The following is a 23,506-nucleotide window of genomic DNA, read 5'->3' as shown; positions in this document are numbered from 1 at the left end:
GCACCACTTCATACCCAGGAGACTGTAATTGATGTGTGTATGTGTGGTGGGACACAGACGGAGAGCATGGTCTGGAAGTTTCCCATTGAAGGTCAAATAAGCAGGACCAGAAGGTACTACCCATGCACAACTTGACGCATCAATCTGGGTGACAGTTCGCATGACTTTTTCATCCATTTTTTAGATACGAGGCAGCGATGGTGAAGACATTTGATTTAAAATCGTCTCGAAATTTTCCAAAGTAAAAACACCCCTTCTTCTGTTTAACATTGAAACAGATTTTACAATCATTCAAGAACCGCAAAATTTTAACACAATGTCTTGAAGAAAGTTTTTATTTCATTTAACAGGTTGACCGTTGTTATCTTCATTTTGATCAAAGGTAAACTTAGTAACAGACAAGTAAGCGACGGCAATGAGTCAATTTAAAAGGAAAAATAGGTTTAAAGAAAAAGAGCAGAATAGAAGGAAGAAATAAATCGATTTGAAACGAGAAGTCATAGCGAGAGCTTTGCACTATCACATTGAGAAAGTAGACTTTTACAGCAGAAACGGGGTGAATATCCAATTAATTAACACGTGAACACGCCTACTTATAAAATAATTCAGTAGGGTGGTTGTCCTTGATCATGTGAAGGGTGGAAATGTACAGGGAGGGAGAGAGAGGAAAAAATGTACAAAGAAGTATCGTTATATCGATTCTTCCTCACGGACCTGTCGGGCCTTGTTGTTCAGCCAGGAGGGCGTAGCAATCAGTGCAAACCCGGACTGGTCGGAATATGCGGAGGGGGTGGATTTCGCTTTCAAAACGACTGCACCTAAGGAGCAGAAAGTAGGAAAAAAATGCAACCGTTTTAGCGAATCGTATCAAATTTAGGAACTTTTCGTTTGAGAAAATGTGTTAATTGATGGCAATTAATTTCAATATTGGAAGTTAAGTCATGCCCCAGTTACTAAAAATAACTTCAGCGACAATTTAATTGCAGGGTAATTAGTAAACTCCAAGCAGCTCAGGAAGAAGCTGAGGTGAATGTTCTTATTTATAGAGCAAACAATCACCACTGGGATAAAAGGAGACATTGTGACCGTCGAAACAGGGGTAATTGTACAACCAACTTGATAGCAATCCAATAAGTCTGAATAGCCAGAATAAGCGATTTAAACAAAGATAATCCCCACCCCAAAACTTACACTTTTCCGTAAAAAGATAAAGAAACGTTTTACTGTTGGGGCGTAACTAAGATGTGGTGCAAATGGATAGCCTGAATGTAAGACAGTACCTGCGATTTTTTCCTTCTTTTATTGACACCGCCAAGCAGCAAGAAAACCCGAATGACTGCTAAATGGTGATAAAGTAGCGATGTGAGACACATATCATAGCTTGTCCTACAGCTCGCAATAGGTCGTTCGGTGCCTAGGGATGGCATCTGTGAGGAATCGCTACCTAATACAATCATTACTCAGACCGATTGATTAAGTAAGTCATTTATTTCGTAAAAAATTCCTACCTTTACCATTTAGCTCTATCTACAACACTAAAATCGTATACTGCGTCTACTTGGTGATCCATTAATTAGTTAGTCTTGTCCACCTTCACTGTTGGGGAATGGCCAAGCTCATACTCCCCCAGTCACCGTGCCCTACGCTTAAAGTAGTGATCCCCTCCCTATCAGTTACGAAAATACGACGCGTTAGTTCTTGAGACCGACTTACTTCATGTGGCAGACGCTAGTCAATCACCAAAATTTACTGCCACATGCTGGCCCATCATTTTTGATGACGGTGCTAGTTTAGATTTCCCACATGCAAGGTTAAAACTCCCAAACATTACACCCTCATGGATTCCACAATGCAAAGAGTGTACAGATCCCTACGCGAGAGGTTATTTCAAAACACGACAGATCTGGGGACTAAATACACGAACTTGAACCGTAATAAATCAGCCATGAATTGCTAAATCACCAAAAATGGTCGAATTAGACACTTCCCACTTCATTTTCGCGGAAGGACAATGCTAACCTTGAGCAAAAGGCCTTGCCACAATTGCGACAGTGGTGTTTTCGCTCCGTCAGCGAGAATCGCGTCCCACAGGCGGGTGCGGCACACACCCCTACCGATCCATCTTCACTGAATTGGGCACCAGTGGTAGTGGCGGATATAGCATCAGAGCCAATGCCACCACTTCCACCACCAGGCACGGACCAGGCGAAAACGCGGCCTTTGGCGTCACCGACGAGAACAGAGCGATGGTCGCGAGAGATGGCTAGAGCCATGAGCGGCAATGGTGCCGTGTCAGATCGATCGAAGGCGGTGTGCACGGTGAGGTGGGCCCTCAGGGTCAGTTGGCGTCGCCACTTCATCTGAGCTGCTTGAAGAAATGAAATTTATAGAATGAATCAAGATCTAAATTTCAAGAAAGAAACAATCCATCAGCCATTTGAGGCCAAACTTTTGCAAGATGCAAACTATCGACGCGCTACTTGAATTAAAGGTCTCTTATTCCAACTACAGTATGAACTACGGAGTGGATATAAATAAATGCCATATCTCTCGTGGGTGAAACCTTGTAAGGCCTTTTAGCCTTCTGTGGAAAAGTAAAATAAAATGCACATGATCAAACGCCGTTGAAAACTTTGGATAAGTTACCAATTGATATGATACCATCCTACCACCGACAGGTGCACCGCCTCGGTTGAATTATTTGGGAAAGAATCTTTGGGGCTTGAGGCAAAAAATGGATTCTAAAAGCAGTTTTCCATTTAAAGAGGAAATGCCTTAAACTCTTCCATTTCAGTCCCCAATACAGAGGAAGGGGATTTACTATCGTCGAAAAAAACTATCAGTAGACAATTTTTTACGGTGGCAAATAAAAGTGGATCACCATGTGGAGCGCACCAAGGGTAAGCGTATTCGTGGGTACCTTTACATTGATACGGGGTTAAACAAATAACATTTGTATTTGAATAAAATGTGTAAACTTTCAAGGATTAAACAAGTAGTTATTTGAAATTGAACACCTTGAACTAACCGTAGGCTAACCTGAACTATGAAGGGTTACCTGTTTTTTGGAAGCATATTAAATGAGCGGTCACTTTTCCACAACCGACAAAGATCAGTAAACTACTTTACTTTGCTTTACTTAAGAAACTGCAAATTCGGCTGCATCTGACCATTAGGTCAGCGATAAGAAAAGTAGTAGCTCCTTGTTATACTCCTACACCTTGAAGTTATAGTGTTTATTTACAAGGCTTTCAGATGAGTAAGTACTTTTACTGCTTAGTCAGACTTAAACAACTAGATCGAATGACCTAATTACCTGCGTTGTCTTAAACCTTTGGGACTTACATTTTCAGGCTGTAAAATTCTCAAAAAATCAATCACAAACTTCATCAGCCAAAAACAAAGGGGGATTCTACTCACCGTAATCATTCGAGGAAGTAAGAGACGGACAGGGAATCTGAAATGGGCATAACAAAAAGCATAAAGAATCGCCATGAAGGCTGTTTTTGAAATTACGCGTGCCATACCTTCGAGGTGGTGCTATCAGGCGACTCCTCACAGACGTAGTCCAAGCCCCACATTCGTACAAAACCGTCTGAGCCCCCGGTAACGACCACGTGACCGGGGTCCCAGTCTCGAAGCTAAAAAAGGCGAGTAATTACACAGTATTGAGCATAAATTTGTAACTTGCATCAAGTTACTTCAGTTTTTAATTCAATTGCATATGAGCGGCTAAGCATCTCTCAGGTGCATTGCCTTTCTCACTTATAAAGCCGTTTTCGTAAGAACAATCCAGCAGTTTTATACGCAATTATCTCGAATCCTCAAGATATAATGCAGCCCACAACATAAGTTATCGGTAATGCAACCCTAAATTGCTTACAGTGCTCATAGCAACGCAGTAGATCTGATTGCTCTGGTCTGGTGCAGTATTGAGACACGCAACCAAGTCTCCAGTGATACTCCACAGGTAGAGCCAGGCGCCAGCGCACACCGCGATGTCGCCGGTGGCCTCGCTAATGCAGACAGCAGCCACGGGCGCCTTGTAGGCGGTGCCACCGCTACTAGTGCCGAGTTGGCGAAGGAAGATAAGATAGCGCAGGTCCCAGACAATGCAGGTACAGTCACGGCCCCCACTGACAATAAGATTAAAACTGTCCGAGGCTGCGAGGCAGGTGACCACATCGGTGTGACCGTAGAGACACCCGGTCAGCTGAAGACTGCTCGCGGTGGTGCCAAACACAACCCCGGGACCGTGCCCCTCGACAGAGACGTTCCAGTCAGAGGGGCAGAAGGGTTTGCCCTGCTCTTCGTTAGGGCTGCGTAGCTGAAAGTAGAAAAAATTGAAAATTCAAACGTTGCCTAAATACGGATAATGAAAGCTCTATTTCGATAAAATAACATGACCATATGTAAGGTAAACATATATGGCAATTTCTAGTACGCGAATTCGGTTTAAGAAAACAAAAAATTCATAATAACGCAGCTTGTGTTCCGTAGGTGCTTTTGACATAATAATCCTCCCTAGTCTTAGCTCAAATGTCTCACATTGTTGGTATGTACTCAAGATTGAGACAGACTGACTGAAATTTCCTACCTAAATCACTGCCAACAAACGATGCACTCACTGAACATCCGGATCTCTGTGACATTCGGGGTCGTCAGTGCTCCAGTGCCCTAATTCAAGAATCTACATGCAACATTTACAGGAATTTTCTGTGACTCAGCTGGAGTTTTATAAGAATTTCAAAGCTGTAGCCCTTTAAAAGCCTATTCTACAACGCATCAGATGCTTTAGAAAAGTCTGAGCAATCAACTAGTGGCATTAAGTTTAAAGACTTATCCAAAAGCGAAAGTACTGAAACTAACCTTGATGCGGTAAAAAATACACGGTCAAATAACTGTCAATTTTTTAATTAGAAAGAAGTCGCTCATTGGTCAAAATATTCACACTAAATTGAAGAGATTAATGAAATCCTTAAGAATCTGAAAAACTAAAACCCTCCACTAGATTGATAGAGGAGATAAGGGCGTTGAGACCCACCTGCCACACTTTGACGACTCCGGACATGCCAGCGGTGACAATGGTGGAGGCGTTGGGAGCAGCAGCACAGAGAACCTGGCTGGAGTTAACCATCTCGAAGACCTGCAACACTTTGTCACCGAGGAGGCTGCAGATGCGAAAGCTATCATCCGGGTAGCCCCAGGCCAGGTAACGAGTGAAGTTTGGTGGCAGCAGGACCTGTATTGAGGTGAAGAAAAGAAGGCTCGAATCTCATACAAGAGGCCATGAAAAGCGGCTACTGGGGATTTGAAATCTCCCTTCAAACTTGTCAAGAAAATTTTTTTCAATCCATTGCGCTTAGTTTCGTTCGGGAAGCAGCCCGATTTTAAAACTAATAGGTTCTAGTGTACAAACCAGCACTAACCTCTTCAGCTTTTGTGTCAATTCCTTAAACCTACGAATACTCTATTGGTTTGAGAGTCATTTTAGTTTTTCCCTAACTTCTACCATTTTCCTGATGACGTTTTATCTCCAATAGTTTGACGCTGACCATATTCTGTTCGACCACGACAATAGGTCCAGCCGCTACACCACTGGATCCCGATGAGTCTCCACTAGAACCGCTGCCACCACCATTGCCACCTCCACTAACAGCACCACCACCACCAATTCCGAAGAGTCCACTGGGTGGAAGAATGAGAGTCGAGAGGCCCCCAGAGGCAAACTGAGAGGCACTGCTAAGACCACTGCCACTGCTAAAGGAGAAGCCCTTCAGGTTGCCCGGCTCCAGTTGAAGGATCTGTCCTACGGCGTGACGTAGTTCTGGAGAAGAGGAAGAGGAATAACAGCTATCAGTTACAGAATTGGTTCTTTTGTCATGGTGAATGCGGATGTGCTACTCATTATTGGTGAAGAACACATACATACGTGGGGATGAAAAATACTGAGCCGACAGAGGAATAAAAGAGACACACTAGGTCATTAAGAACCGCCTAATTAAAGTGAGAGATGCTACCTGAGAATCTACATCACCACGAAGTTACAGCACTCTAGTTGCTGTTAAACAGCAAGTACCGGGAATAGTGAATTAAGCACATAGGCCGTTAGAACATATTCGTTTGTGTTTGTGTTACCTTCTGACTCTTGCCATTGACTTTTTTCCTTTCTTTCAAAAACAATCCTAACGCTGATTTCGCAATTAAAAAGTAATTAACTTGCAATACATCTGTTGACAGGTAGCAACAGTTTCCATGATAATGAATGTTGCTAGACTCATTACTTAAAGGATCCTCGCACAAGCATCAGCTAAAGTATTTTTTGGATTCTCAATCCTAAACAAGGCTCTAAGAATGATTTACTTGCCTAGGAAGGGACGAAGACGTTTGGGGATAACAGAAAAATATATTTACCACCATTCCCAAAAAAAAGTTGTTCGAGACGAATGTTAGTAAAGGAGTAGCAACTGCCACACATGAATAGTTGGTTTACTCCTATTAAGTAATCCTTTAGCCCTCCTAGTTACAAACCCTACGATTATCTTGAACAGGTCTGGCTGTAACAACTACCTAATGGTCTCCTGGCCATTCCTTACTAGAATCATGCTGCCTAGCAGATCTCCCAATTCGTGATATTTAATATCAATTTGGCAACGATTTAAAGGCGGTATTTTATTAGATCTTTGTCAATTTGTCTTTGTAATTGCATTACTTTACTCCAATGGTATCGCTTGGAACCACTTAAAGCCTTAACAAAAGGGATTCATAGGTTACGTCCCGGAAAAGGATCCCAACATAGTACAAATTTTTAGCCAACGACTTTCTGTAGGAGAAAACAACAAAAATCGTAACCTTCGTTAATATGATAAAAATTTGGGCTAGAGATGCCGTTGTTGAACACAAAAACAAACTAATTAAATTGAAGGATAAGCAAGACAAAGTCTTGACAACGTACCCCTAACGGCACCCAAACTTGGCTTTAAGCTTTCCAAATTGTGAAAGAAGAAGGCGGACGAAGCTGGAGGTATGTTAGTCCTTGAATCGGGAAGAGAACCAACGCCATTCCCACTACCAGCGGGAATAAGAATGGTGGGATGTGAAAGAGGTGGAAAGGCGACCATTTTCTTGGCTGGATGAGGTTTGCGGAAAATTTGACGTGGAATTTGGCCAAAGTTATTGATGAAGCCAACCACGGCACGACGCTTCACGGGGTCGTCAATGGCGTAGATGTCCACATTCCCCTCGTAAAAGAGGTGATGGAAAACGTTGACTGCTTGCACCGCCGGCTCTCCACGCTGTTTGTAGCCAAAGATGAGATCTATCCAATGATGCAGGTTAGCAGAAACGTATTCACTCTCCAGGGCCTGTTAAATGCAAATATCAAATGTCAAAATCAGGTAATACAGTCATGACTAAACGGAATCGGTTGCCCTGCCTACCCTTAGGATCTAGATCACCAATCAGATGGTAACATAGCATAGACTTATTTTCAGGCTGCGTCAGACAACATAGTAAAGTAATTGACAGATCTGTACATTAAAAAAATAACTCATCAAATCAGAAACAGTTTGCAACTCTCATGGATAAGATGAGGATCTATCGATAACATTCATATAAGTGGAAGACGTCAACATTGAGGCCATATAATATGGTGCAGGTAAAGTAACAGTTTATCTAAATGACAGCAAACTATTCAAACCCTTATTGAAATCTAAGTGGAACAAACGGAAAAACTCTGAACGAAGTTACTTGAATAGAGGAGAAGGGACTATGCAGAAAGCAGACTTATTTCCTTTAGAAAGGCGTAAGCAAGCTAAAAAAAATCACTTAGCCAAATACTAAAAATTACATTCGAGTTGATGGCATAAATGCTTTCGGACTCATTAAGTCTACACGATGCTTATTAGTTAGTCAGTGAATATCGACAAGATGATATGAAATTGATCCAGACAAAGTAAAAATTTATGGAAATGATAGCGTGGATGTATGTCAACGTAGAATTGCTCTATTTGCTTTGCATACGATTCCAGTCAAAAAGGCAAAGAGACGGAAATATGTGAAATTGGAACAGATGGATTGTGAATGGGTAATGCCACTTTAAAAAAGCTATTAAAAAATCACAATAACCGACCTCACGATGCTGTCGAATGAACTCGCGCGGATCACCCTTAGCCCAGGGCGGCAGCAAAACATTGTCCACCCGAATACCACTCTGCTTGCATCCAAAATCAAAGTGGTTCGAGTTGACCAGGAAGTCGGGTAGGTAGAAGAACTCGGGAATGAGCTCGCGTACGTCGGCCATGTTATGCTGGCTGGCGCTCAGCCAGGCCTCCTCCACGCTGTGAAACATCCGATCTGGCAAGTCGAAATGGCCACCCTGAAAAGTCAGCAACAATGGGAATGGTGACCAAGTGATATTTGTCTCAGTTGTGTGTTTGACTTCACAATACCTCTCAGTTGCCAACTAATTATACTACTTAAGTCTCGAGTTTCGTTTTAAGTAAAAAGCTGAACTTTTTACGAATGACTATTCCTCATACCCTCTTGAAAGGCGACTCAAGTGCAGCATTAATGAAAAATTTGGTAAACGCAATCAAAAGAACAACAGTCTCAATTTTCTCAACCGTATCTTGCGCTAAAATCTGAGGGGAGGTGCCTTATATGGATGACTGAACCTGCCAAGAAGTCGCGCCGCATTCTCAGCAGCTTATAAAACAAGCATTTCATTTGCCCTTGTTTTAAAATTTTAGATAAGCATCTCAAACTGTGGCTACCTTCTCCCATATGACTTAAATTTCGGACTCATTTCTAATGAATTCACCTGCAGAAACAGACGCAGTTTGAAGGATTCAAAGAGTTCACGAGACATAACCAATCGAGTATACCGGATGTCAACTTTTGTGATTCTACCATCCACCGCTCACGGGCCATAGAAAATTACTCGGTGGTAGAACAGACGAACAAACGAACTGGAATATATTGTTATGTGCATGAAACAAGACCATACAAAAAAGATCACCTTCGAAATCTAACAATCCATGTTTAAAGGCGCCAATTTATGCGATACGGGGGAATTTAAAGACAACGGCGAAACAATCGCCCTGAAAAATAATTTTGAAACCTACTTCCATCCAGTAGCACCACGACTATGTTGAATCTTTTGTTGAACTCGGTTTTTTAAAGTGGCCGTCCCGTTGAATGTTTGGAGCCAGCTAACCTGATCAGTAGTTTGATAAAATCAACCCATCCATTACTGTGACTGGAAAGTTGAGGGAATGATCTATTATAACTCAACGCAGAAGCAAGAATATAATCACCACTTTTAGCCCAGATGCACTACAATTTGAATTCACGGTTCATTCAAGTAAGAGTCGTAATACTACTGTTGCTGACACTAATGGTTGTGCTGCGTCAACATATAACGTGCAAGCCGGCATAAATTTGCAAACTACCTACCATCATAACAAAATGATTCCAGGAAGTATTCGTCCAAACGGTAAGTAAAGTGGTAAAACTGTTGTTTATTGCACCATTTTACTGCTCGTTTAACACACGGCACTGACACACCAGCTGATCTACAAGTTGAAGCCATCTGCCGCTGTCAAAATTTCTGAAATTAGTTCTGTTGAAACGCAAATGAACCAAATGAAGTATACATCATTTTCTACTCAGAATGTTACTACGTTAGTCGCTAGAAAGCCTAATCACTACGCAAAAGCTAACCTGAAGTTTAATAAAGTGTTGCGCGAAAGGTTCCATGCGCACGAGGTAGGAGGCGACAATCATGGCAGAGGAGTAGTGCGTGCCATAGTGGTAGGGAGGTGTCTCGCCAGAGGGGTCCTCCCACTCCCGGAAGCGGCGCTGGAACTGAGCCAGCCGGCCCAACGTCTGGGCGCCCATAGGTTTAGTGAAGTCACGGAAGGTGGTGGGACGAGAGAGGTCGAGGTGGAGAGAGGTGTAGTCAGCCAGCACCCAGGGGAATACGGGGTACTGCATTAGGTCATTGTAGGAGCGACCTGCCTGAGTGTTGAGGTACATCAGGTACTGGAAATTGCTAATATCACCGCGCTACAAGGATAGAGAATCAGTTAGAACTATGACGAAAAAGTCATGACTTTGTACGCAAGGATGTGATAAATCAACTTCGAATAGATTGCGGTAGACCATGGCTAAGATTAAAAGATGAAGTTAGGAAATTGAACAAGACAAAAGCATACCACCCAACGTTGAGTAACCGTCTTTTCCCCAAGCAAACTACTCAACAAATGTGAATTCCTAAAAAAAAATACAAACACTGAACGTAATAACAAAGTAAGTAAATTGAGGGCTTTAATGTTCGGACGAATTGAACAATTAAGAGCAAAAACAACTTGGCAAGAAAGTTCAACTTCCAATAAACTGTTCTAAACGCAAATGGGCAACCGAAAACGCTAGTTACAACGTGCCCAAAACGGAAAGGAGGTGTTTTAAAAGAGAAAATAACATACGTTCGAGCCGAGTGGAGAGAGGCGAAACGATTTGTGTTGATGACTGAGGAGGCCGCCGTAAAACTATGGTAAAAATGGAAATCCATAAAAAATCTTACCTGCGAAAAGGTAAAGGGAACGCCACGGACTTCCTGTCTTCAAAGCTTGGTTTAGTTATAGGAAAACACGCTAAACTGATACCTCTCAAAATTTTTGGTGGAGTCAGTAGCAATTAAACATATGTCCACAATACAATTAATTGCCATCGTCTAACCATTCGTAGACCTTGCTTTGGAAGTCCTTAGCAAACACCAGAAAGAAGTTACGACCATCGGCATTGAACACTTCCAGTGCAGTCTGTTGTAGGAGATAGCGACGACGATGCACCTCGCGAATCTTGTCGTACGCAAACTTGAAATATCTAAAATCCACAAGGTAACCGTTAAAAAGAAAGATGGAATCTAAGAAGGGTCATTTTTCGGATTCAATCACTCACTGATTTCCCGAAATTTGATCTACTGCGCCAGAACTGACCAAATCCGAGGCGTAAGTCGAAGACGAGTGGGCCTGTCTGCGCGTTATGGCAGCCGCGGCTACAGTATCGGACCCAGTGGGGACAATCGGTTTGTGTTGCATCCCTGGAGGGAGGGCTTCAATACTGACAATCTCATGAGTATTCGTGAGAGTGTAGCCATCTATCACGTAAAAGTGATTCCTTCCAAAAAGGAGAAGACCCTCGTGCACATCGAGACCGCAAATTCGTGCGCAACGGTAGATAGCGGAGAGGCATTCAACCGGCTCTAGGAGACGCATAAAGGCGATGTGACCGTTGAGCTGATCTAGAGCCGTGGAACTACCCTCAGAAGCGGACGAAGAAGCTGTTTTCGAAGGAAGCGACTGCCTAGAAGCACCATCGGTGGATGATTGGTGGTGCTGAGAGTTTTGTGGCTGCAAAGGTGTAAGTGGTGGTTGCCGTTGAGCTGCTTGGTCGTCCAATCCCAAGTCGAGAGACTCCGTGGAGGAGTTTTCGATTGCTTCACCGCATTCCTCCCCGCCCCCCTCTTCCACTGACTCGGCCTCAACAGAATTACCTGGGGTATCACAAAGCGCCTCGCTGCTGGAATCCACGAAACTTACACTGCGAGAGGCATTGTTTTTGCTGTCGCGGAGGAGGCGGCTGGTACGAATTAGGGTGTCTGAAGGAAATCCAGAAGAGCCATTGAAATCAAGGGAGAAAAGAGCCTTCACCTAGCTTTCTTGGATTTAAAATGAAAGTTTCGAAGTCCCTGAGTTATTGTTAAACAATATGCGATTCAACTTCACTGATCATCTTCCATTAACTTACATTACCAATCACTATGGTATTAAAATTCGGAAGGACAAAACTAGGAGGTCGCAACAAATTACATATTCTTACGGTTTCGGATGTTTGGTTTAAAGCTGCGAAGACACGTTAGTCAACTAATCTAGTGGAAGGCGGGCACACTTCCAAATCAGATTCCAGCAATTCAAAGAAGTTTATCGGCCAGACCATCCTCTCTCAGGAGGACCAACACCTACTTTAGGCAGATCAACTTCTATCTCTTGTTCACGCACCCTCATCATTATCAAACTATGCATTCAACTTTTATGACTATTTGCCTTTATGCCATAAAAAAAGACAGAGGAAGGCAAAGGTTAATAAAAATCTTTTATTATTCTGTCGATTCATGAAGTGAAACTCGACCGATATGCTTACGACTTTTAAAAGATTTTATTTTTCACCGAATGCGACAGTTATGATATGATGCAAAGGGGAAAAAACGGAAAGCGATAGATAGAACATTTTTTCCCATCGTTTACTTAATTTATACAATGAAGTCCAAGGAGTCAGCTGAGATCGACCAACATCTTTGAAGCATTGAATGTGTCAACCAGCCTGGATAAACACGTAGTTTGCAGTGAATCTAATAAGTTCCCAACGTTGCCCATTTTAAGTGCATTAGAGGTACCTCTAGGGTGAAATGGCCTATGCGAGCAAAATCCCAAAACACCCATTCATATGTTCAGCAATTAATCACATCCACCGCAAATAGCGATGATTTTCAGACTGCTTCCTATAGTGAAAAATAGTATCAATTTCAACCTATATGGGACTTCAATATGAGCATTTCAAATAATGATGATAACACCTAAAAAATAAAAAAGACTCAAAACAGACTACAAGAAGTTCAGATAAAATCAGACACTTTATACTTCATAATAGATTGGGAATAGCGAACTGAAGAGCTCGCGTTGCAAAGTATGAGAAATAGGGTTATCATATTCTAAGGGGAAAAAAGAACTCGCCTTCTGACTCTGCAATGTCAGAAAAGGTCAAGTTCTCCCCGCTATGATCGATGGTGTCACTCGGCGGTGCCTCCGCCACAGCCGCCTCCTGCTCTTCCACCTTCTTCGGAGCTTCAGGACCTCGCAAGAGTCGTCTTCTACGGTAGCGAAATCGTGCTCCTAGGCTCTGGGGTGCAATATAACTGCGTTTCCTTGTGGTTGCGGGAGTCTGGGTACTCCCACTCTCCTGAAAGTACGGCAATAGAGTGAACAAATGAATAACAGCTAGATTATTTGCACCTGTAATCAATAAGCAGTGAGGACTGGCCATCAAATCCAATATTATCACGGCAAGTTGTGGATAGGACAGCATAAGTTTGGGAGTTTGGATTATGCTGAAGAGTGCTGGCTGTTTAACAGATTTGGCATTTTTCTTAGAAAATGCAGAAACGCAAACGCATAATGCACTATTCACACAGAAAAACACTAAAAATTATCTTAAATTACAGGCGTGAAAAGTGACAACATTTACTTTCAGTTTGATGCGAATGTCACCAAAACCACATATTCTACTCTTAAATAAGCTTGCTCAGGTACTTTGTAAAGCGTGTGGTTCCCCGCGATTTCCAAGTTTCATAGACGATTGAAACCAATGATGGACATAAGAAGCCATGAAAGGGCCAGCTAAAACGGAGTCTACTATACGGAAACTTGCTAGCAAATAAAAAGGATTTTTTGCGCTAAGGTACTAGGGTCCCTGCCCAATTGAAAACCACAAATGTTAGCTTTACAGTTTTCACTTCAAGTGAATGGTTTTAGCCAATTTTACATAGGATGAACGGTTTTCGAAAATCTCCCACTTTTAACACTGAACACGAATAATAACTTTGGTTTGTTTTGTTACCACAAATCCATTATGCTTTGACAAATTTCCGGGATTAACGACGTCAGTGAAAGAAAATTCAGGGTGGAAACGAATGCACTGAGACAAACATCTCTGTCCAGGTATTTTGGTTTAACATTCGACGACCGCTAATTCAAGGGCTTCATTTCGATGCTATCTTATGATGTGTAGCTTTTTCTTACCATTTCGATTTGAAATAATCAAACTGACCACCATTTTAAATTAGTAACAGTGAAAGGGAAGAACAAAGGCTTCGCAAGTGTACTTCAGGAGACAGGAAGAAAGTTTGGCAGGACCACATTTTGGTGAGCTTAACAACCAAAACCGAGCACAAATAATGCATTTCGCTAACAATTTTCCAATAATTTTAGACAAAATTAGTCCATCTCCTGGGAAGAAACACTACGTTATTTAACAAAATTGACATCCATTCATTACGGACACCAATTATTTATGTTGACATTTGATTGGCCAGGTGCCTCGTTATTCGATGAAGATAGGTTGTTCCTGTTCTCAAAAACTATCTATCATAATAGTTTTTATCTGCCGGAAGATAATGAGGACAAAAACCTCAATATTGCCATTTCCCATACTTTAATTATTCATATTCTTGAAAATTTATCGTTCTATAGTGCAAAAAGTCGCCATATTCCCGTTAATTACTGGCTTCAAGTAAATTGTGGACTGACGCAATGAGATTCTCACGCTCCCTATTCTCGATAATCACAGATCACTGATGTATTCTTCGACATTTCTTGATCACATTTATATTCGAACCGCTGAATTACCTCATTAGCTGAAGAAGCGTTTACCTCTTCATTCACAGCATGAGTGGTTCTACTGATGGTTGGATAGTGTCGGTAAAAGTTAGGATTTGGTAGCATTCTCTTTCGCATTCGACAGGGTCCCTCAGTGGGATCCAGCTCCCACTTCACCACATCTTCATCGGCGCACATTGGGCCCCAAATCGAGCGCTCTTGGGTAAGATTATCCTCCATTTTATTCCACTCAATCTCTACTTCGCGCCAGAGAAACGATGTATCCTGCGGCGGAAAATAAATGAAAACATCAAAAACGTGTTTTTTTTTATCATGTAACAATTGAGGTAACTCACTCTCTCTTGACTTTGTTTACTCCACTCTAAGGACTCAGTTACCAGCGTTAGAGGACTCTCCACCTGCATGCTGATACGCTGAAAAGAAGATGCAAGTTAGGACGACGAAATAGCCACAAGTTAACAGATCGAAAGGCCATACCTTCAAGGTAGATAGGGTAGTCGATTTCTTGGTCAAGAGCGGTAGACCAATAGGGACTCTCGGTACAAGCACCCAATCGGCATCACCGCTGCCACTGGTACTACCCGTGGTCATTGAACCGGAGACATCGACAGATTCTACAAGGCTGAATTGACGCCCACTTCTTCGCGACTCTACGGATCTGGCAGAGCTAACTTCACCGACCATCGTGGGTGCGCCACCACCACCACTACCAACAGCGGAGTTAGATGCCATTCGCAGGACACTGGCGCTCATTCGGCCGAGCTTCTTGGATAGTTGGTGGGAGAACCCTTTAATGGGAGGTTTGGGAGGGGTGGAGGATGGTTGGTCGGCACCCGTGACCTTGTTGTTGGTCGACTCGAGTTGACGCTCGATTGTGGAGGGACCATACATAGAGAGAAGGCCCCACTGGGATGTGGGAGTAGTTGCGGCGTTTTGAGAGACAATGCCACCGCAACCTGTGGCCTCTGCATCGACGTACGTTGTCCATTTCATGATACAGGGTCCTTCCAGAACGGCGGACCATTCAAGTAAAGAGGGGATTCCAGCCAGCTGAGACAGCGGAGAATTTGGAAGGAGGGCTACAAAAACCTGGAGGAAAGAATGTTCCTTGTTAGCGGGCTAAAATATAGTAGAACTGAATGACAATCCAAGTAGTACAGAGGTGATGAGACTTGTCAATTATCGCTGTCGTGGAAGCTAAGACTTCAGTCAAAACCCCGGTCATGTTGCATGTGTCCCTAGTACGCCCCGTCAACGGAAACTTGGGCTCTGGGGTAATGCGGGACCTTTGAGAAAAAAAGCGTGAAAAACACGACACTAATTCTCTTAACATTCCTTACGGAAACAGTTAAGGTTTTCATGTCTCCTCGTTTAAATTGTTTAACCTGTAAGCGTGGGCACTATTTTGCTGCATTAAGTAAAACCAATAGTGGAAAATGTGAAGAAAGTGGAAATGCGATAGATGGAAGGGTAAAACGCCAAAGTTATCGACTCATGATGGAAGGAACAAATAATAAAAGAGCCGCATCTGGAATAGAGATTGTTTATTCATATGCCAAATAAAACGGAAAAATGGGTGCCCATGCAGAAGTTTCCGTGCGCTCTAAACGTATTAACTACTGCACAAAAAGAAATAAACCAGTTATTTGAGCCGCATTGTATGATTGATAAGGAGAGTGATAGATCACAATTTATGCCGATTGCTCCGAAATGACTTTAGACATCAAACTAAGAACCATGCAGAAATCCGAATTCGCGCTCCGTCAATGTTATGTTAAAGATATGTTGAAGACAGGTTGTTTAAATGGAACTCCTAAGAGATGGAATCCCGTTTATTACGTGATAATGATGCGAAGTTCGTCAAGACGCTGCCGGGAAGGTCTATTTCATTCCTAAACACCGCTGCACAAATATCTGCTCAGCCAAAGAATCTTGCGTACATCAACATAGGTACCCTAAATCAAAAAGGCTTTGAGTATTACAAGCGATTTGTGAGTGAGGTAAGTTTTCAAAACGGAAATTAAAATTGCAAGAGCCTTGCAGACAAGACAAAACTTCTGTATTACTGAAGTATTTCTGGCGATTTCAGTCAAGTGAATAGCATTCGAAATAAGTGGAAACGAAGCCGTAAAAATGAAAGCACCTTCTGATTCCATATATAACAGTGCTCCCATAGTTTTAGAGCCAGAGTTGCTAACTGCTCAAATTCCTCCTGCTGTGCTGGCAAGTCTTCCTGCTCCTCAACTTCTTGTTCTTGTCGCTGCCCCTGGGACTGTCGTGGAGGGGAGCTACCCAAGAGAGCCTTCTCCTCATCATCGTCTGTTTCAAAGTCCTCTGTATCAAAAGCCGTCCTGTAGAGCACTGAGTCAGGCGTCTCCAATTCCTGCATCTCACTCTGCACTGCTATGCCAGCACTAGAAGACTCCTGAAGGTCTAAATTCACCCAACCTTGGTGATTCCTCTGAACGTGTTGGATAAGTAGGTGAGCTAGACACACCGGAAACTCGGTATCCGCGGAGTTGAAGGAGGAAAAAATGAAGGAATTCAGAGGACTGTCATCAGAGAGCAGAATTTGAAGCATGGAGATTGCTAGTTTTTGATCCCTCTGTTTGAGCACGGGACGTGAAAGCTGGAAGAGGACGGAGCGATTTAGACTGCGGTAGAGAGAGGCACGGGAGAGTGCTAGACTCGGATCTGCCGGAGATGGAGGTGAAGTAGATGCAGATTGAGTGAATGGATAGTGGCGTGGTGAAGATGTAGATCGCAGAGTGGTCAGTAGATGCTGTTCAAGCATTTGGATGAGCTGGGTAATGAAGTCAATTATCTCGCTGATAGAACCAAGAAAACAGCCCTGTTTAAAAAAGGTAAAAACAAGGAAATTGTAAAGCAGTTTTATCTGGAAAGTTGAAACCTTCATTTTTTAAGTTAACTTACCCATGAGATAAAAAAGTTTAAAGAGAAAGAGAAAACATAAATGACATTCCTACTAGAAGATATCAGAAGTGACTAGACAAAGTGAAATACGTGAATTTAGTAAACAGGAACTACTTCACAATTTTGGAAGAAGTATGTAAACTACTTCTGTTGTTTTGCAAAATAATGAAGGATTCATGTTCAAGTTAAATGATGGTTCCTTTGCCTACAAAACCATAAAGACATACGGCTCTTCTCATCGTAACTGCCAAATTGTGTTTCTTAAACGGCGATGCATCCACCGCATTCTGTACACAAAGGATTTCTATTCTGTGTAAACACTATAGACTTCCAGATAAAGCCAAAAACATCAAGACATACATATCAAAGTTCCTATTTCTGAGATAATCCTAGGGATTGTGGGCAACGGAAGTCATGTCATACCTCCCAACTTTTTTGGCACAAGTTTTTTGGTACCAGTGCAGCAATACATATTCAGGTGTAAGAGATGACTGTAAAGTTATTGGCCAAGAAACTTGTTCACGGAAGATCCCATGTGCCTGGTTAAGACCATCTCTCCCATGCAACCTCTATGACATTCAGCTCTCCAAATTTTTGTTGAGGGGACCACTAGCATGCACGACAGCACAAGGAACTCGCTAAAGCCCACCGGCAAGGTCATTTTCGAGAAAAAAAGTGTAACGTAGAGGGTAGGAGATCTTAAATTCATATCAGCATATCAAAGGTGATATCGGCTTTAACGGGCAACCCTTCATTGTTGATTGGAAGATATAGTCACCGACTCATGAAGTAGTGTACGGTGCTTTTAATATCCCCTTCTTACATTATAACGCTCTTTTCACATATGCATTGTATGACAATGCAATCTGGTTAAAAGACTTTCGTTGAATTTCGTAGGTTTAATGTAATGTTAGCATATAAGCAATCAAAGTCACAAACATGTGGCACGAGTTTTTTGTCCATTTATGAACACCAGCTACAGCAAACCGTATCGCAATTAGACTGGCAGTTTTAAAAACAAATAAATAAATAAATATGAATGAAGATTAATTTGAGTTACTGTTTATCCCTATCCATTTTTGAGCAGCACAATATTGGAACAATAAAGTATTCGGACTGTAATAGCTAATGTACGTTTGCGGTCCCGGTGGCAAACCTATACCGCAAGCTATACATATTCCTATCTCATGGGGGTTTTTTCATTTCTATTTCCCCACTTTGTATTGTTGAGCTAGTCGGTTTGGCAAAAAACTACTGAGTTATATGAAGACTTGGCGAAATGACTTTAATAAAGACACCTTAAGGTGAAGTAAGCGTCTACAAAAAGATGTGAATCAGTTTTATGGTGATGAGGGAAGTTTAATGATGGCGGTAAAGAGCGCAGAAATAACGGTAGAACTCACCAAACAATTGATAAAAGAACAGATTAAATAAGTGCATCAAAAGACTGTATTGGATGCAAAAAGCCAAGACTTTCAGAGTTTGATCAAAATTTAAAAAATGCCCAAAATTTGCCAAACCTAACAATAAATGATCATGGATGGAGGGTCTCTCCATGGCAAAGGGAAAAGCTACTAACAAACATACCTGCCAGAGTTTATCCACCAACCGACAGGCAAAGTAAGCAATATTCTGAGGAATATGTTGAGCATAGCCCCTCGAAGGCAGTAGAAGGCATGACTCTGACAATAGATCCTTCGCTAGCATACATTCCATCAGATTTCGCATCAACATCGTCTGAATCTCGTGCTGTTGCTTTGAAGAGCAGCTACTGTGTTCAGCCTACAAATAAGCGCCAAGGTGAGCTTGGATTCCTAAGAGATGCCACAGCTACTTTTCACTATAATAAGCGCCTACCTCTAGTACTACATCAACCACATGAACGGGTCGGTGAGCAGTGGGGGGCAACGAAAAGCTGTCCACAACGATAGTCCTCAGGAAACTCAACAGTAGCTCATCTAATCGATGCCAGGACAACTCGCAAACTTCATCCTGACTGAGCTTTGGAGTCCCATAGGCTGCCTGAGAGACAGTACTGATGACTAGTAGGTCGATGAGACCTGTGAGAAACTCTGGGGAGAGACAGACTGTCTGAAAACCAAAGTTGGATTGGTATAGGTACGAGAAGAGCTGTAATATGACGATCGGCATATGCTGGGTAGATGGTGAGAGCGTGGAGGGAGTCTAAAACGTCCACACACAAAAACCAATGCAGTGATGGTGGCTGAACCGATGGTTAAGCCAATTAGACATTCACTCACTGTCCTCATAAGAGCCGAGAGGATCGAAATAATTATTGTAGCAGCCTCGGGACAAGCGATGTTGTCTAAGAGATTCGAGTTGTGCATTGTCTGCTGTGTAGAAGCGAAGGTGCTGACAGTTTCAGAGGTTGCGGAAAAGTCCGCCACCCCTGTTGAGATGCCGAGAGGATGAAGAGGAATTTTCTGAAGGAAGAAATCTGGAGGCGGAATCGTTTGATCACACAGACCAACAGTACTCTTCTCTGTCGAAATCACGTGAACCAGATGGTTATAGAGTTCATCAAAAGTAAACTATGGATGAAGAAAAATGAGTAGTAAAGCCATTTTACCAGAATATGAGCGAGTAAATGGGTATCACCAAGCGTACCATGGAAACAGGAACAAAGGGAGTTCGGATGCCTAGTAGAAGATGGATCAGCATGGCATAGACTTCGGGCATTCCAGCGTTGTTCACCAGGAGGGCCGAGAGTGCGAGAAATCCATCGACTCTCCCATTGGTATCATTATTGCTCATGCGAGTTTGAACGGCCTCAATGGAGTACGCTGAGGAAAGTCGGGCCGTGGCTAGAAACGGTCAACCAAAAGCGACGTTTAATGAAATAAATATGCTGCATTTAGAATCGGATTTAACTGATAATAGCTCCGGTCCCCACTCCCAGCCCTACAGCTGTCCCGTAGCACCAAAGAGCCATTAACTGATACCCACGCAGAATTAACCTTTCACTGTAGTGGAGAGGTGGGATTCCCTTGACATGATTTACTCCTTTTACGAAGAAATTTGGAACTCAAAAAATACCTTAAGAGTCATTGTATTGTAGAATAGATCAAAAAACCATCAAGCAAAAAGTTGTACCGAGGATTTCCAAGGTAGATTGATGAAAAATGAAAACTGAATCAGCCTTTGGACCTATTCCATCCATCAGTGAAGAAGTGGAACCTGATTGGAAAGACAAAATTCTTCCTCACGAGAAAAAATGAGGCAATTTCCGAAAGATAAATATGAAAATTTACTACCTTGAGATTTGGACGCCATTAAAATCGGTACTACTTTCTTTGACCACTCTGTTCACTCAAATAAGTGCTAATTAAATCGAAAAGTAAATGCGATTGCTACGCGAGATAAATCCGTCTATACATCGTCACTACCTTCCGGGTGAAGCCCCATCGCATTTTCCAGAACGCTGAATAAGACACAGGAAATTGGCAATGAATCTAAATAGTAGTGTTTATAAATCTGGATCTTTTGTTCTTATTTAATGGAAATCCTCAATATCAACGAATATCGCCGCAACAATCAGGGAAGAAGGGAAAATTTTTGGAGCAATGAGGAAGGATGCTTAAAAGAATAAAAGATGTTGGACCGATTATTTACTTATTTTTACATTACCTATGGTGCTAGTCCATCGGTTCACCTACATCCATAACAAATGTACATGCAAACCCGTATGGCAGAGCACCTTTAAGGATAACTGGGATGCTATATCCATGGTGGTGCATCAGTATACGTCGACCAGTATGCACTTCAGAGGTAACGCGGTCGTTACGATATTAAGTTTTTTCATGGAAATTACGCTAAGAACTTACTGACACTTCCACTAATTCATATGTTTTTTCTCCCCTTTTTCTCCAACCATCACTCTTGCTCATTTCAGGTACTATGAAATACTTGAATTTGTTCACCTACCGAACGGCAGTCCCCCAGTGGCAGTTCCACCCATCTGTCCACGTTTCGTCGAAACCCGCATCCACCCACCACTGAAGAGCTCCTTCCGAAACGCTACCAAACCAGGGAAATCCGTGAATTCAGGGTCAGTGGAGGACTTCTGTTCACCTCCGCTGAAAGTGAGAAGGGCGAGACAGAAGGTACGTAAGGCGTGGGCCGCAGTGGCATCGTGGAGGTTAGGAGAAAGGAAAATGTTAAACCAGTCGAAGCCCAGGACGCTGACCATTTGATCACAGAGCCTGGAAAATGGAGAAAAGGAGAATCATGACTACAGTTAGTCAAGAGGAACAAGATGAAGGGGGGCAGAACTTACTTTGAACACTTAGGCTTCGGCTGAGAGAGGAGATGTGAGAGAAGCAGAAAGCACTGGTTCCTCACAAAGATCAGAATGGAGCGTTCTGGTGGTGGGAAAGCAAACACAATTATTTTTAAGGCCATTCTATGATATTCAATTCCCTTTTGGGCGTACTTTAGATCTTGAATTTAGTCGAAATTGACCCCATTAATTAATAACCTGGCTCTTTCTCCGGTTGTGGTACGCAATGAGTTTTAGTCCCTAACCTTTGAGATTTCGCGATAATTTGTTTCATATAGAAATCAGACCATGCTTAAAAAAGATATTTGTATCGAAACCAGTGCGATACAGACGGTTTGGAAAATCGAAGAATTCTTTAGGAAGAAGAGGATGAAGCTAACGAACATATAAACTATCTATTCAACGCTTTGAGAAGCTCAGTTTCTGTTTTCAGCACAGAGCGGGTTGTGTAGGACGCAATGAAACCAGCCATAGTGAATGCAATGCACACAGACTGTGTGAAATAGTATGATTTTTCACTGTAATAACAGAAAAGTCTAAATAGCTTTGCCTTGTGAAATAAATATGAAGAGGAAATCGTCTAAACTTTATTTCAACAGTATTCTAACCTCAAGTAGTTGCTGTTTGAAATACACTTTTATAATAAATTCAACTTTGATATCGAGCATCCAACAATCAACGACCTGGTGTGTTTGGACAATTTCCGCTAACAAACACCATCCCGAGATCTGAGATTTTGAAAAGGAGCTAACAAAAACCAAACGGATTAGCCAGAAAATAAAGGAAAGGAGATGCTTTTGAAGCTATTCCAAACAATAAAGGCAAAATTATTCGGCAAATGCGCATGAACGGCAGTAATCGCGCGCTATTCAAATACCTTGCGCAACTGAGGTCACCGTTTCATTAGGAATTTCGCCATCCCCTTTCGTCTGTTGCCTTGGCAATGTCCAAATTAAAAATTGACCGAGCCTAAAAGCGAAACAGTATCATGTAAGTACTCCAGCAGCAGCTTAGAGAAAAAAGTAAGCAGAATTGAAGAATGTGAAGTTCTGACTCACAGTTGAAGTACTCCATAGGTAGGGGTTGTGAGCAGGACGATGCCGAAGAGACGCATGGACGCAGCGATCAGCTGGCCGAAGTGAACGCTGGTTGGATTACAGCTATTCATCCCGTTGACGGCATCCATGATGAGAAAGATAAGACTGTCAAATAGACAATCGCTCACCAACTTGGCAAGCTTTTCCGTTGACGCTTTAGCCTGAAAAAAAAGTATCGTACAGATTAGTTTGTCGGTAAAAGAGGATTGTTTCAGAATGGGGACTAACCTCCACAGATGCATGATCATTACAAAGCCAAGTGAAATGAGAAGCAATTTGCTCAATAAGATGGGATACGAGGGCATAATCAAGGGTCTCATCCTCGTTCTGAGGGGGTCGACGTAACCACAGTTTCAGATCGCATAAGAGGTCACGGAAAGCGTCCTCGTTTAGGCTGAATTGTGCCTTCTGTGAGTTGGGGGGCAGGTTTACCTAAATATTTACAAAAATAGGGTTTTAGACGCTTTGTTGCGTGAAGAACACCACGTTCGGAGCTAAAGAAAACCAAAACATAGTCAAAATAAGTGAAATTGCATCAGCTGTGTCCTTCATTAGTAAGAAACACGGCAAATAACTTCAGAGCACCTCCCGTCGCGATAAGCACACCGTACAAACGGTTTATTAATGCGTCTTACAAATTAATTACGATCTAATTTCATATGCTAAAAATCTACTCAAACAGCTAAGCTGGAGGAAACAAGGTGTAGCGGGGACCATTC

General features: G+C 42.3%; 1 protein-coding gene across 1 annotated transcript in view; it reads right to left on the bottom strand. All coding sequences in view use genetic code 11, as the record gives it.

Moving 5' to 3' along the window:
* Positions 1–1,976: 1,976 nt before the first annotated feature.
* EGR_04644 (WD repeat and FYVE domain-containing protein 3) overlaps positions 1,977–23,506 on the bottom strand; it is a gene marked incomplete at both ends in the record, with an annotated part of 23,659 nt that continues 2,129 nt past the window's right edge. The window contains 24 exons of the mRNA XM_024493893.1: positions 1,977–2,368; positions 3,421–3,457; positions 3,528–3,641; positions 3,884–4,327; positions 5,045–5,242; positions 5,556–5,827; positions 6,956–7,364; positions 8,132–8,377; positions 9,724–10,044; positions 10,218–10,275; positions 10,741–10,887; positions 10,963–11,583; positions 12,803–13,020; positions 14,466–14,720; positions 14,792–14,869; positions 14,934–15,545; positions 16,600–17,307; positions 18,978–19,172; positions 19,248–19,481; positions 19,652–19,834; positions 20,019–20,215; positions 21,336–21,613; positions 22,749–22,948; positions 23,016–23,219. Of these exons, the coding sequence (XP_024351646.1) occupies positions 1,977–2,368; positions 3,421–3,457; positions 3,528–3,641; positions 3,884–4,327; positions 5,045–5,242; positions 5,556–5,827; positions 6,956–7,364; positions 8,132–8,377; positions 9,724–10,044; positions 10,218–10,275; positions 10,741–10,887; positions 10,963–11,583; positions 12,803–13,020; positions 14,466–14,720; positions 14,792–14,869; positions 14,934–15,545; positions 16,600–17,307; positions 18,978–19,172; positions 19,248–19,481; positions 19,652–19,834; positions 20,019–20,215; positions 21,336–21,613; positions 22,749–22,948; positions 23,016–23,219 (6,621 nt within the window). The remainder of the gene's footprint in view (positions 2,369–3,420; positions 3,458–3,527; positions 3,642–3,883; positions 4,328–5,044; positions 5,243–5,555; positions 5,828–6,955; positions 7,365–8,131; positions 8,378–9,723; positions 10,045–10,217; positions 10,276–10,740; positions 10,888–10,962; positions 11,584–12,802; positions 13,021–14,465; positions 14,721–14,791; positions 14,870–14,933; positions 15,546–16,599; positions 17,308–18,977; positions 19,173–19,247; positions 19,482–19,651; positions 19,835–20,018; positions 20,216–21,335; positions 21,614–22,748; positions 22,949–23,015; positions 23,220–23,506) is intronic.

Source organism: Echinococcus granulosus, assembly GCF_000524195.1.
Source record: "Echinococcus granulosus chromosome Unknown EG_S00030, whole genome shotgun sequence".
Lineage (NCBI taxonomy): Eukaryota > Metazoa > Platyhelminthes > Cestoda > Cyclophyllidea > Taeniidae > Echinococcus > Echinococcus granulosus.
This window is presented reverse-complemented; position numbering and strand designations above follow the sequence as displayed.